The sequence below is a fragment of the Seriola dumerili genome, unplaced genomic scaffold (assembly GCF_002260705.1).
Source record: "Seriola dumerili isolate Sdu_G_001 unplaced genomic scaffold, Sdu_1.0 BDQW01000674.1, whole genome shotgun sequence".
Taxonomy (NCBI): domain Eukaryota; kingdom Metazoa; phylum Chordata; class Actinopteri; order Carangiformes; family Carangidae; genus Seriola; species Seriola dumerili.
In genome coordinates this window covers 340,528-353,373 of record NW_019174929.1, presented here as the reverse complement: position 1 = coordinate 353,373, position 12,846 = coordinate 340,528, and the positions used below count along the sequence as shown (strand labels likewise).

Below are 12,846 nucleotides of genomic sequence, written 5' to 3'. Positions count from 1 at the left end.
CAACAACACTCAGACAGGCTGTGGTATTCAAAGTATGATTGTTTGGTATTAAGGGGCCCAAAGTGGCCCAAGAAAACATTCCCCACACCATAACTGCACCACCACCAGCCTGGACTGTTGACACAAGGCAGGTTGGGTCCATGGATTCTTGCTGTTGATGCCAAATTCTAACTCTACCATCTGCTGCCTCAGCAGAAATCCAGATTCATCAGACCAGGCTATGATTTCCCAGTCTTCATCAGTCCAGTTTTTGGTGAGCCTGTGCCCACTGCAGCCTCAGATTTCTGTTCTTGGCTGACAGGAGTTGAACCTGATGTGGATTTCTGCTGTTGTAGCTCAACCACCTCAAGGTTTGACATGTTGTGCTTTCTGAGAAGCTTTTCTGCTCACCACAGTTGTAAACAGTGGTTATCTCTGTTACCGTAGCATTTCTGTCATCTCCGGCCAGTCTGGCCTTTCTCTTCTGACCTGCTGCTCACTGGATGTTTTTTGTTTGTCGCACCGTTCTGAGTAGAAACTCTAGAGACTGTTGTGTGTAAAAATCCCACGAGATCAGCAGTTTCAGAAATACTCCAACCAGCCGGACTGAAACCAACAATCATGCCACAGTCAAAGTCATTTTTTCCACATTCTGATCTTTGAATGAACGTTAACTGAGGCTCCTGACCTGTATCTACATGGTTTTATACCCTGCACTTCTGCCACATGATTGGCTGGTTGGGAAACTGCACAAATAAGCAGGTGCACAAGTGTTCCTAATAAAATGCTCAATGAGTTTATTATACCACAGTATTTCTAATTGTCTGTATTACCCAATGGGCTAAGCATATAATACAGAGAGCAGATTACTGAGCAATAAAGCTATGCTATACAAATAGGTAAATAAAGAAAAAACCATCACAGCTAAATATACGATTTACAATAACATTACACTATATAGACAAACTGATTTTTTTTTTTATTGTCAGCTACATCTTTATTGGAATATTGTTGCTCTAATCATATCATAAAGAGTTCCACGTGGTGATGTTTACCTTGTATTTTGAAGTATGTGATGTCATGATAAGTCATCACTGAGGTGAAAATAAAGAGAAATGAACTCTGATCTTCTGTCACTTTAAATGACTAAGCTGCCATACTGCCTGAAGTGCAGGCTCAAGCCAGTTTATCTAAAATGACAGACTTACTTCAGTGTGTACAAGCACGACTTGTATTATATCATCATATCACTTGTATGTCATGTTATGACAAATCCTGCTGCACTGACTATGCTGAACACCACCACACTGTCTGCTTTGACACCTGTGTCGCCACCTAGTGTCGAAAGAGAAGAATCTGAAACGGTAAACTTGAGTGTTCTTGCAAGCTTCAGTTTCACCCACGTGGGTTTAAAGTACTGAGGACAAGCTTGTTAGCAGCTTAGAAAGCTATGAGAAATAATTTTGCTGGATCAATTCTTGTAATAACATGCAGGCATCTATAAAACATGTTTCTGATGAAAAGCAGAAGTTGTTTTGACATGGGCCTCGATGCAAAATATAATAAAGCCACCATAAATTCACTTTTCGATTGACACAGTACAAATCCCTATACAAATATGAAGCATTAAAGAATGTAACAGAATGTAAAAGAAAGTTGAGGAGAGTACTTTCCCTCTACGTGATGGTGTGCCATAATAGAAAAATCTGCACAAAAACGCAAGGTGCAAAACACTCAGAGCTCAAGTTATGGGGATTCCCTGTCATTGTAACGTTTATGAGTAATATCTACACTAAATCGAGAGGACACAGCAGTTTGGCTGCAACACTCCTGTCAGAAAGTCAACAGTTTACTTTCACAGCTGAAGGTCCGACCTCAAAGTCTCCTTCAGCCTTTATCTAAACCCCAGAGAGAGAGATTTCACAGATAATGTAAATGCATGATCGGGGTTGTGACCTTTTAATCTGGCATATTCCCAGAAATGTCCCTTTAGTTATAAATTATAGGGAGCAGGTGGAATAGGTAGGTCTGTGCCAACACTAATCCATCTCCGTCTCATTATCACAGTGCCAGTAAAAACCGCAGATGGTTTTGAGAGTACCTTTGAAATCAGTATATTACCCTGGGTTAAAGAAATCAGGTCCTTGCCTATGATACGTAAGTATTTTTAAATCCTCATGATGTCATTGTCACTTTAGAGATACTGCCAGAACAAATTCCAATCAGTTTCACACTGTGCAACATATCACTAAAGGCATCTGAAGAATTCTAATTAGAGCCTGGAGCTATGAAGCTGGACACAGCAGGAGCTCCAGCCAGGAGTCCTTTCACTTTGAGATACAACCACCTTTAGGTAACAGTAACATGTTCTTTTGAAATCACTTACTTAAGATCTAATATTATACCACATTTACAGCACAACTTTCAAAGAGAAATCAATCAAATAGGGGCTGATGATAGCATCTAGTATTCGTCCAAACTTCGCCCTTCAAACTGCTATTTAATGATGAGTGGTAGATGGAATATTTTGATTGGTTATATTTCTACTTAGATGTAAAGCATTAGAAACAAATAATCAAGATTAGAAATGAGGCTCTTGCTCACACTTAATTTAGACATAGTAAGTTGGCAAAACATTACTTCTTCACATCAATGTCTTTAATTCAAAACTGAAATCATGTGAACGAATAAAAAATAAGTATAAAGTGGAGAGTATCCAAAATTACAATAAGAGCTCTCAATGAATACAGCATCAGGCATGAAGTTTTCGCCTTCTTTTAATACATATGTTTATTGAAAAGAAGAAGGACAGGGACATTACTGAGATGTAGTTTTTAAACAGAGGTGATGTAAAAAAAAAAAAAAAAAGAAAAGAAAAGAAAGAAACAGCACGGAAGCAACTGACCACATAAAGTTCTTAACTTGCTGTGATGAAAAGGCTGTAAAATGGGTGATACAAGAGAACAGCAGGTGACTTTTAGAAAGTCAGAGGGATCAGCTGGATCAGAGTTGTCTCAGACATTTGTCTTTTTTTGGGAGAGGTTGATCTTGTCACCGAGGCTCAAGGCCATCCCCTATGGAATGAAGGAGACAGAATTTATTGCAACAGATTCTATATATTAACAAACTGGATACATACTGGTAACGTCACATGTAATGGGTTATTTCATATTCACATTCCTTGTCCATTCATCCCAATTCTTTCAATGAGATATCATATTTAAATGTTATTCTTCCAAAAGATGAACTGGTCGCATTGCTTGAGTTGAGGGCAAATAAATTCAACCAAGCCTTTACTTTATGGTGCAGCAGCTGTGACCCACCTGACTTTTGGCTCTAATGCGTATGTGTCCGTTGACAGGTGCCTCAGGCCCCAGGTGGATGGGCTTCTCGATGCTGACATTAGCCAGGGCATCTTCTCCAAAGATAGAACGAGCATAAAGGTTGGCAGCCATGAAGCCACAGAAGCCAGACAGTGCCTGGTTTAAAAAGACAAAAAAAAAATAGTTGAGAATATTGCACAACAACACTGTATTAACACACTTCAGCTGTCATGATGGGCTTGGTGCTGACTGTTCTAATCGGACCACTAAAAAAGCCTACTTGTGATTTTTACCGACATGAACCATCACCGAAAGTCTTAGCTGCTTATTTCATTTATGTTTATGATTCCTGCCAAGCTTGTCTGCTATCATTGCTCTGCTGTATTCAATATCTCATACCAACCTTCTCTGGAGTCAGACACTTCATGTTGGTGGACTTGAGGATGTGCTGGAGGTATTCGTTCAGATCGGTGATATTGGTGTTCACCGTCACCTACGACAAAAAAAGGCCACTTAGCGACCATCCTCAATTTTCACAACTTTATATTTTCTAAATACTGTTATTGATTTGTTCAATGTAAATCAATGTGTTCCCTTAAAACACGTTGGAGTTAAGTTGCCAGACAAAGTCATTTTGGTAAAGCCAGTTGTTTTCATGGAACTGGCCACAAAGTAGAAATGCAAATCTTACCTTGTTTTCCCACTCAAACTCTGCCCACATCTGTCTGAATTCTGCATCAGTGCAGGAAGCAGGCTGGATGTAGTCCATGATGTCAATGTGGATGTCACTGAGGACGACGCAGTTTCTGTCGCTAGCAGCTCCCGACACATCATAGACTGTACAGAAAACAGAAAAAACAAACATCCCCAAAAATGAGAAAAACATGCACTGATTAAACTAGGACTCACCCTGATAGTCAATGAGATGAGCCTTAGTTGACCAAGTTTTGATTAGTTGGTTGGGTGCAAGGGGAAAAAAAAAAAACTCCACAGGAAGTGATGACAGACAGACATTGCTTACATTATTAGCTAGTAATTACATATGTCTGGCAGGAAATCCAAAGTGTGGGATCATTTCGAGAGGAGACCCCAAGAAGGTGACATGCAAACTCTTCGGGCAAACATTCACCTATCATTTGTCGACCTTAAGCATATGCACTATTAGCCTTGTCGGAGTGTTTGTGGGGACTGGGGAAGCTAAATTACTCTGCTCAATGCACGTTTGTGCATTTGTGCAAAATGTGAAAATGTTTCTCTCCATATTGTGTTGGTGTTTTGAGTTCATAAGACATGTGATGTTTTGAAATTCATCAACAAAATGTTCAGTCTCCTTGGAGGCTGTTTGACACATTCAGAATCATTACTGCTTTTGCCGGTGTAATTAACAGGCGGCTCATTATTACGGTTTTGTATTTCTCTGTAATGGCAGTGGTAATCACAGTGTTAACAATGTTACTCATAAGATTCTTTCTCAGCCCTGGAACTCAAACCATTTTCTGATATATAAATATATATTTAAAAAATTAAATTAATATCATAAATGTTTGACAAATAGTTCACTAATTGCTACCATTCGACCAGAAAATCTTTGATCAGGGGTAGCTCTATGTTACACAAAGCAAACATAATATGAGTTGAGTTATGATCTTAAACAGACACAAAATGCGTCTCTTACCTATGTTGCCAAATATAATGCCATTCTCAGTAGAGGCCACCTTGACATTGGCCTTGATGTTAGCAAAATCATGAGGAGCCAGAGTTAGAGGTGAAGGTTTCTCAACCAACTTGAGATCACCTGTGGAAAGATAAAACTCAGTGTAATGAAATGTGTACACGGATGTGACTGCCTTGAGTCAGTGTTCCTTGAGAAAAAAACCTGCACATTTGTCCAGTGCAATGGAAAATAACGTAGACTAACCTAAAGTGGCCAGCTCAAGGGTACAGTTCTGGAGAGTATCACTGGTTTGGTTGACCACCAGCACGTCCAACACAATGTCATACTGGTTGACATGAACATAGGCTTCAGCATACACCGGGTCTGAGAAGCCTGTCAGCTGGGTTACCTAGTTGGACAAAAATCAATTACATTTAATAATCAACTATAATAACCCCAGCAAATGCAAATATTTTTTCATAGTAAGTAATGAAGAGTTTTTTGTCATTCAATTCTTAACAAGGTTTTTATAGCAGTGCACCTGCATGACAAGGATTTACACAACGGTGCAGCAGGATGAAAAGGAAAAAACGACTCAGAGCTGCGTGTCCTTGCATCAACATCAATTATACTCAGAACAACAGCATCATCCTCCGAGGCAAATACGGTATCACCATAAGGTCTTAAAATATTTATGTATTATAATTGCAACAATGAATGGACAACTTATCAAAACAAAAAAACTATCAATCTTATATCTGAGCAGAGATGACATTTACAGCCAAACTTTGTCTCCCACAGTTGTGTTTTTTCCAGCATAATCTCCAGTTGTCTTGCATGCTAAGATTTCTGCAGGCTTGTACCTTGTTGAGTTTTGAAGCCAGGGGATCAGCAGCCTCTTTCCTCTGAGTGTTGCCCATAGCAGCCAGCAGACTGAGCTGGAACTGGTCCTCCTTAGAAGTCATCTCATTTTTGGCTGTGAGCTGCATGAAGGAGATGGGGTCGTCTGCCTGTACTGTTACATTACGTTTCTCAGATTCTTTCTGTGGTCAGAAAACAAAACACATGGTTATTTTAAGGGGGATAATGCAGCCCACAGATAGCCAACAACAGAATCAACACACAGAAAATACCCACAAATATAAATGCATATTTTCAATATATTATTTATATATAAAATGAGAGCTGGGTCCAAAAATGTGAAACCAACACCAATCTTTACTTGTGATAATGCTTCAGCTGTGCCCGACTGTCAGGAGGTTAACCACTGAGTTCAGGCTTCTGTCATTACCTTCTGTGACAGCTTCTCTTCCTCCAGTCTGACAGTCAGCATATGTGACAGTGATTTGCGGCACTCCTTGTTGAAAATGTCATTCATAAGTGGTGAGCACTCTGACAGGACCTTCAGGCACAACGAGATGCGGTCCACATCATCGTCTGTAATTGGCTTCTTGGGCAGAGAAGACTTGCCCAGGTGCAGCACAGTGACCATGATCAGCATGGCCTCTGCAACAAACGACTAAGGGGGGAGAGCACGAGAGCAGGGATTAGAGGAACGTGGGAGTTGGCTGAATGACTTTTTAAAAAGGCGCTGTCTTTTAGTGACTGTGAAGAGAGGACAACGTCTTACATTTTGTTTCTTTTTGTCTTGAACAATAGCAACATAGCGCAAGGCCACTTTGGTTAGTGTGGTGGCCAGGGAAGCTGCCACGTAGAAGTCTCCATCCATCAGGAAGCTTCTGAGTGGAGGTCTGGAAAAACAATATCAGTGTTTATCGAGTGTGCTGGATGGTGAAACCCCATACAACTTGGCTGATACTGATACTCCTCCACAATGAGCAATGTTTACCTATCTTCCTCTTTCTTCGAAGGCCTGGAGGAGCTGAGGGCACTCTGTGTCACATAGGTGCCCATCTCTGTCACCAGCTTCTGGGCTGGAGCTGCACTCACTTCATCCTCTGGCTTCACCTCTCCTGTCTCCTTCTTTATCTCATTTTCTACAATTGGGATCTGTCCAAGTTAAGACGTAGATATCAGATATTTGTGACAATTATTATTGAGTTGGGACTCACTAGTAAGCTTGTGTTACACAACAACAATGGACAAACATACCTCTCCCAAAGACCTGCGTACTTCTGTCATCACACTCTGGATGTCTTCCTTGGTGCTGCAGTATTCTCCTAGGATCCACAGAGCTCCCCTGTAGATCCTGAAATATGAAAATGGAGACAAAGGTCAAACATGACGACCCTCAGCCAATTCTACGAAACAGTTGACAAATGTGACAACAGAAAAAGATTACAACATTCAGATGACCAATATCAGACCATGTTCATTCCTTATGTAAGGTATCCTGCTGCTAAAACCCTGCTTACCCTGTTACCCTGCTTCAATATTTATTACATCAATGTGGCTCATATGAGCTGCTTAAGTTCTATCATTTTGATAAAAACAGGTTCCAACAGACAAGGCAATATGCTCAAATTGGCAAGTCAGCCCCATTTATATATCTAAATCAAATAGGCTGCTTTTTATAACCATTAAGAGAGAAACAAAAAAGTTATTCATGGCTCTGCATAATATACCCCTGAATGTGCTTACTTGACAGTTTTGATGGCGTGAAAGACTTCCAGCATCTTCTCGATGATGAGGGGTCTCAAGTTGTCAAATCTCTGAATGGCCTCCCGTACAAACTCCAGCACATCAGCAGCAGCTGCCTCATTAGTGTCACTTAGAAACTCCATCAGCTGTAAATCATTTCAACACACAGAAAAGTCTTCATGTATTCTTATTGTGTATATATAAACCAACATTTGGGTCTCTCTCAAACACCTATGAAATATAAAACATTTCGAGAGCATCTTTTCAATGTGCATAAATAATAGGAAGCTCACCACAGGTATGACATTGGCCGCCATGTCAGGGAAGCGCACGCTGCAAGAGTGGAGAGTGCGTACCAACAGCTGCCTGTATTTATCAGTGTCTTCATGTTCTGTTACGTTGTTTGTCTTGATCACCTCTTTCTTCAAAACAATCACCAACTGGAAAACAAATAGATGTCACTATATTTGCAGTATATTTTCTTTTTTCCTGTGTCCATGCTAGAAAAACAACAACAAAAGCATGGATATACTGTGCATGCCACTGACCTCTTCTACATTGCGAGAGGAAACAAGGTCCAGTGCCAGCTGCAAGGTCTTCTTTCTGACCTCCAGGTCAGGAGTGCTGAGAACACGCAGGATGTCCATCACAAGGTCCTGTCCCATTAAAAAGCATTAGTGACAATTAACTTCTGTCTGAACAGAAATGATACACTGTAGGTGCAGAAAACTGGTACTGATTCATAACAAATGTTTGCCAGATGTTTTCTGATATATTTGAGTCTATAAAGTGGACTAAATAAAACGTATTCTGCATATTTTCATGTACATTTTGTTGAAGTTTAATGGGTAAGAGTTTTTTTTCATTATTTATTTACTAAATTATAGCAGCAAAACTTAACACAGCCATAATTCAAAGTACCTGGAGTACACGCTCATGAGTGGGATGCTCCTTCAGTTCAATCAGGCGATCAAGAACAATCAGCTTCACATTGTTGTCACTCTCCTTGATAATCAAATCAATGTAGCACTGGGCAGCAGCCTGGAGTCACAAAGAATGCTTAAGAGACTGTACTAGACCAAAGACATCACTGCTATTGGGTCAAATATAGTACAATATTAATGCTGTACAAATGGTATATGACCTACATAAGATCATGGACACACTCTTGCTGATTTACCTTAATGGCTGTGGGAGCACTGGAGAGAGTTACAAGAGTGCCAGCAGCCTCATACTTAACAGCAGGGCTGGAGGACTGCAGCAGGTTGTAGATGCAGCGGATAAACCGGGCGCGCTCGGAGGGGTTAGCATGGCAAACCTAACAAAGAACAAAAACACAAAGAGTTTAGAATTTACACCAGTTCTTCTGGTAGAACACTGTTCTACTATAAAGCTTCAATTAGACTAATAAAGGTCTTGACTCACTTTGTAAATCAGCTCCACAATGACCAACTGAAGAATGTCACCAAAAGTGTGCACTTGGTCAATACATGTGCTGAGGTAATCCAGAGCTCGATCCTGTGTGATGTGAATATGAGAATGATTTCATTTTGGGATAGATATTGTAGGTCTAGTGTCACACCATAGCAGAAACAGTAAGAAAAGGACAATATGATACAGACCTGATCTGCATGAATCAGCATCATGAAAGCATTTCTCTTACAGCTGGCATCTTTCTCATTGACAAGAAAATCATGGATCAACTCTGGAGCATCTGGGATGAGATGTTCAAAGTTCCTAAAACAAAAGAATACCATCATCAGTTGCTTGTCGTTCAACACTGAATGGAGCACAAAATAAGATGGGCAAAAGGGGAACAATCTGTTTGTACCTATAGATGGTGTAGATGGCCAGGACAGCATTACGGCGCACATAGCTGTGACGGTGCTCTAGGCAGGCCCGGATCGCTGGCATGAGGGGCTCAAGCAACTCAGACTCCTTCAGCTTGCACAGAAAACGCAGAGTGGAGCCACGAATGAACTCATTGGGATGCTGCAGGTCCTGAAATAGGAAGAAAGATTTCATATGATGATTGCTGGATAATTTTTTAAAAATATAAGTGAAACTAACATTTTAAAAGCTTTCAGTAGTTAAACTGTAACTACATTATAGAGAAAGTACGCACCAAATTCAGCTTTTGCACCAGAAATTAATAGAGCCTTACTGGAAATTATGTGGATTCAGGAGTCAGACAACCCTGCTAAACTGTTCAGCCATCCATTTAGATATGTGCATTTTACCATCTCATGTGATTCATGTGTCAGTTAGCTAACCTTTCTGTAGGCGTCACAGACCAGGATCATCTCCTGAAGCAGCTTGCCATCTGGAGTTGTTTTGGGGACAATCTCCCAGAAAACCAGCAGTAGCTTCTTGATGGTGTGGTCCTGAAGCGGCAGCACGAAGCGGATGATGGTCATCAGCAGTCCTGGCAACTTCTCACCATTCAGGATCATGATGATGACCTTCTTCAGGGCTTCAGTCTTTGCCTTGATCTCCCCCTTTTCTGTAGAAAGACGATAATTATTATCATTACAACTATGAACGTGACCAACATGGCTTCAAGCATGCATTACAGTTTTTACAGATTATCACCTAAAGCTATTTTTGAGAGAATTTGTCAAATCATTTGTTTTTTTACACTGAGAATATTGAGGGATTTGTATTTTCATTGGCAATTAATCAGTTTAGTAATTTGTCAAGTAAAACCAACATTGGCTACAGAATAGTTACCTAGATCAGCTTTTAAGCTGACTTCAGATGGGGGCTCTGAGTCAGATGGAACATTGATCAGAGTGTAACAAACGTTCTCTGCAGCTGTCATTTTGCAGCTGGGGTTGTATCTGTTTAGAGGAATCCCAATGAATGGCGCTTACTGGATAACACCTATGAGAAACAGAAAGAAAAGTATAATTAAGAAATGGTGGAGAAAACATTTACACAGCTGTATAAATACACAAGTGATCCATATAGACTGAACAAAATCTGCATACACTGAAGAAACAAGATATGTTTACTGTACAGCATCGTGTACATAGAACAGTATAAAGAGCAGTGGCAGCAGCCACAAAAGACATGGCAACCTGTTTTCAAATGGGGCTGGTAAACTCTTGAGCTTTTGAAAACCAAGAGTTGTCATCCAGGGGCCACTCACAGGTGTTAGTTTTACTGGAAAACTGTCTAAAAGAGCTAACCAGGTCTACAAGAAAAGTAATACTTACCAAAGGTAACCACTTCTTATTTACTGGAATTAAACTTCAAACTTTGCAGTGCATTGGCTCATTGTTAAACACTGTCACCTTACAACACAAAGGCCCTAGGTCTATCTGAATTATCATTTCAGAGTCTCCTCAAAGAAATGTCAGATAAATTGGAAACTCTAAATAGTTGACAATGTATTGTTCTGCCTGTGTTTGCCCCTCCATAACAGGTATGTGTTGTTATAACAGCCTAAATATTTGAATAAAATAGCAGCATTTGAACATAAAACCTTGCTAATTTACTGAGCTAACATGAGGCTTCAGCAGTCTGAGTTAGTCAAATCATGTAGAATTTCCTCTTTGTGTTTCTCCTCATGGTGTTTCCAAATTGAGATGCAGTGGAGGAATAATAACATCAAGGGGAAGTTTTGTACTAAATCCTTTAACTCTGGAAGACACTCATTTAATTTGCCAAAAGCTTATAGTAACTTTACGTAAATATGGGAATGTATTTTTGGCACTGAGGACTGTCAACTTTCCCCCATCACTTACACTGGAAGTGCATTAGGAGTGAATTTCTTAGAGTGCAGTATGACCAGGAGGAATTATTACATTCATTTATTACAACTATTACAAATAAACCTATAAAGAACATTTTAAAAGCATAGTAACAAAAAAAACCCCAGTAAAATCTGAGCTTAAATAATTCGCTTAATTAGCTGATTAGTCAATTATCAAAAAATACTGTTTTGATACTGTTTAGTCGCTTAAAATACTTCCACTGTTGATGCTTTAAGAACATTTTCCTGATAATATTTACGTGTTTATACTTAGGTAATATCTTTATTGCAGGACTTTGAGGTGTAATGGGAGTGTTCTACAGTGCCGTATTAGTACTTTTAAGTTAAGGATGGAGGTCATGTTTACAAGAATCGGATATCTTCCTGCTTTTTCTGCTGCATTTGATTGTAAAAACTCGGCTACTGTCAGTAGCGGTCACTGTGACAGCAAAAGTAACAGTTTAAAATAAAAAAAAAGGTTATGTTATTGTTGGAAGTCAAGAAATTGTGACACGCAGCGTTAACACCCCCGGACAACACTGCAGCTACTGTCAACGGTAAAGCCTTGATGGCGTTTCTTACGTTAGCAACAACATCTGTGCTATAAAACTTCAATAAAACTATAACATCAGTCACGTAGACGACTAATCGAAAGGTTATATGAAGTTAGGTTAAGAGATATGATTAATTGCTAACTAGCAAACGGTAGCTAACGCCAACTTAGCTTCTGCCCAGGCTAGCAATGAAATGGAGGACAGTAACCTTAGCTAGCTTTCTTAACAGTTACCACGGCTATACATCGCTCATATTGATTAAAACTAAGCAACATAACCTACCTAGCTGCACGACTCTTATCCTCCGAAGTGGCCTTCGATATCCAGTTTTGGATATTTACATCTGTAAGAAGAAAAGCTCCCTTGGCGAGCTGTCTCTCCACCACTTCCTAATGACGTGGAAGATTACTTTCTGAGCCACATCACTGCTACCGTGCGCCGGAAGGTTCAAAAGCCGGAAAGCGCAAGAAAAAAAATCTACCGAGAAATTCTTCACATAAAAAACACATTATATGTGACACATTAAACTATTCTTTTTATATTGGACATTTTAAATTTATATAAGGGTACAAGTCACACGTGTTTGTGTGCATGCCACCTGGGAACTTAAAGGACCTCTATTCCTTTAGGTGTATATTACCTGTGGTTTTGACTCCCTTTATAATCCTGACTGGCCTGAGTCCCTAGGAGCTGGAAATGTCAATGCGACTCAGCTAGAAAATTGAAGGTTTTTTAAGACTTTTCACAAAACAGCTGATCAGAACAAAATAAATGCTACGTTGCATTGAGCACTACACAGGACTTATGACTTCATGTAAAAAAATGAAGTGAACATTGCAGCAGTTATTGTCGATATTTTAAGAAAAATGCAAAAGGATACATTCAAAAACACTGCAACCAGAAAACACAATGGCTAATCAAATATTACCAAGTATTCAGTATCATTTTCAAGGAATTGAAGCTTTGGAGAGTGTCCAA

General features: G+C 39.7%; 1 protein-coding gene across 1 annotated transcript; it reads right to left on the bottom strand.

The window, feature by feature from the left end:
* Positions 1-2,751: 2,751 nt before the first annotated feature.
* On the bottom strand, positions 2,752-12,259 carry copb1 (coatomer protein complex subunit beta 1). The gene is made up of 22 exons (XM_022765374.1): positions 12,151-12,259; positions 10,288-10,440; positions 9,831-10,060; positions 9,389-9,558; positions 9,180-9,294; positions 8,983-9,075; positions 8,738-8,875; positions 8,479-8,598; positions 8,106-8,213; positions 7,851-7,997; positions 7,558-7,703; positions 7,069-7,165; positions 6,806-6,966; positions 6,587-6,707; positions 6,248-6,475; positions 5,820-5,999; positions 5,221-5,365; positions 4,978-5,097; positions 3,994-4,139; positions 3,706-3,795; positions 3,303-3,458; positions 2,752-3,053 (listed from the first exon to the last, which is right to left on the bottom strand). The coding sequence occupies exons 2-22, from the start codon at positions 10,376-10,378 to the stop codon at positions 2,994-2,996; spliced, it is 2,862 nt and encodes a 953-aa protein (XP_022621095.1). The 5' UTR covers positions 10,379-10,440; positions 12,151-12,259; the 3' UTR covers positions 2,752-2,993.
* Positions 12,260-12,846: the final 587 nt, after the last annotated feature.

What these genes read in the sequence shown, in the direction of transcription:
- copb1 (XM_022765374.1), bottom strand. Translation starts at nt 10,378, where the DNA reads ATGACAGCTGCAGAGAACGTTTGTTACACTCTGATCAATGTTCCATCT. An exon ending in GCCATCTACACCATCTATAG is followed by an intron (nt 9,295 to 9,388) that starts GTACAAACAGAT and finishes CTTTTGTTTTAG; the next exon opens with GAACTTTGAACATCTCATCC. An exon ending in TGGCTTCAAAACTCAACAAG is followed by an intron (nt 5,366 to 5,819) that starts GTACAAGCCTGC and finishes TTGTCCAACTAG; the next exon opens with GTAACCCAGCTGACAGGCTT.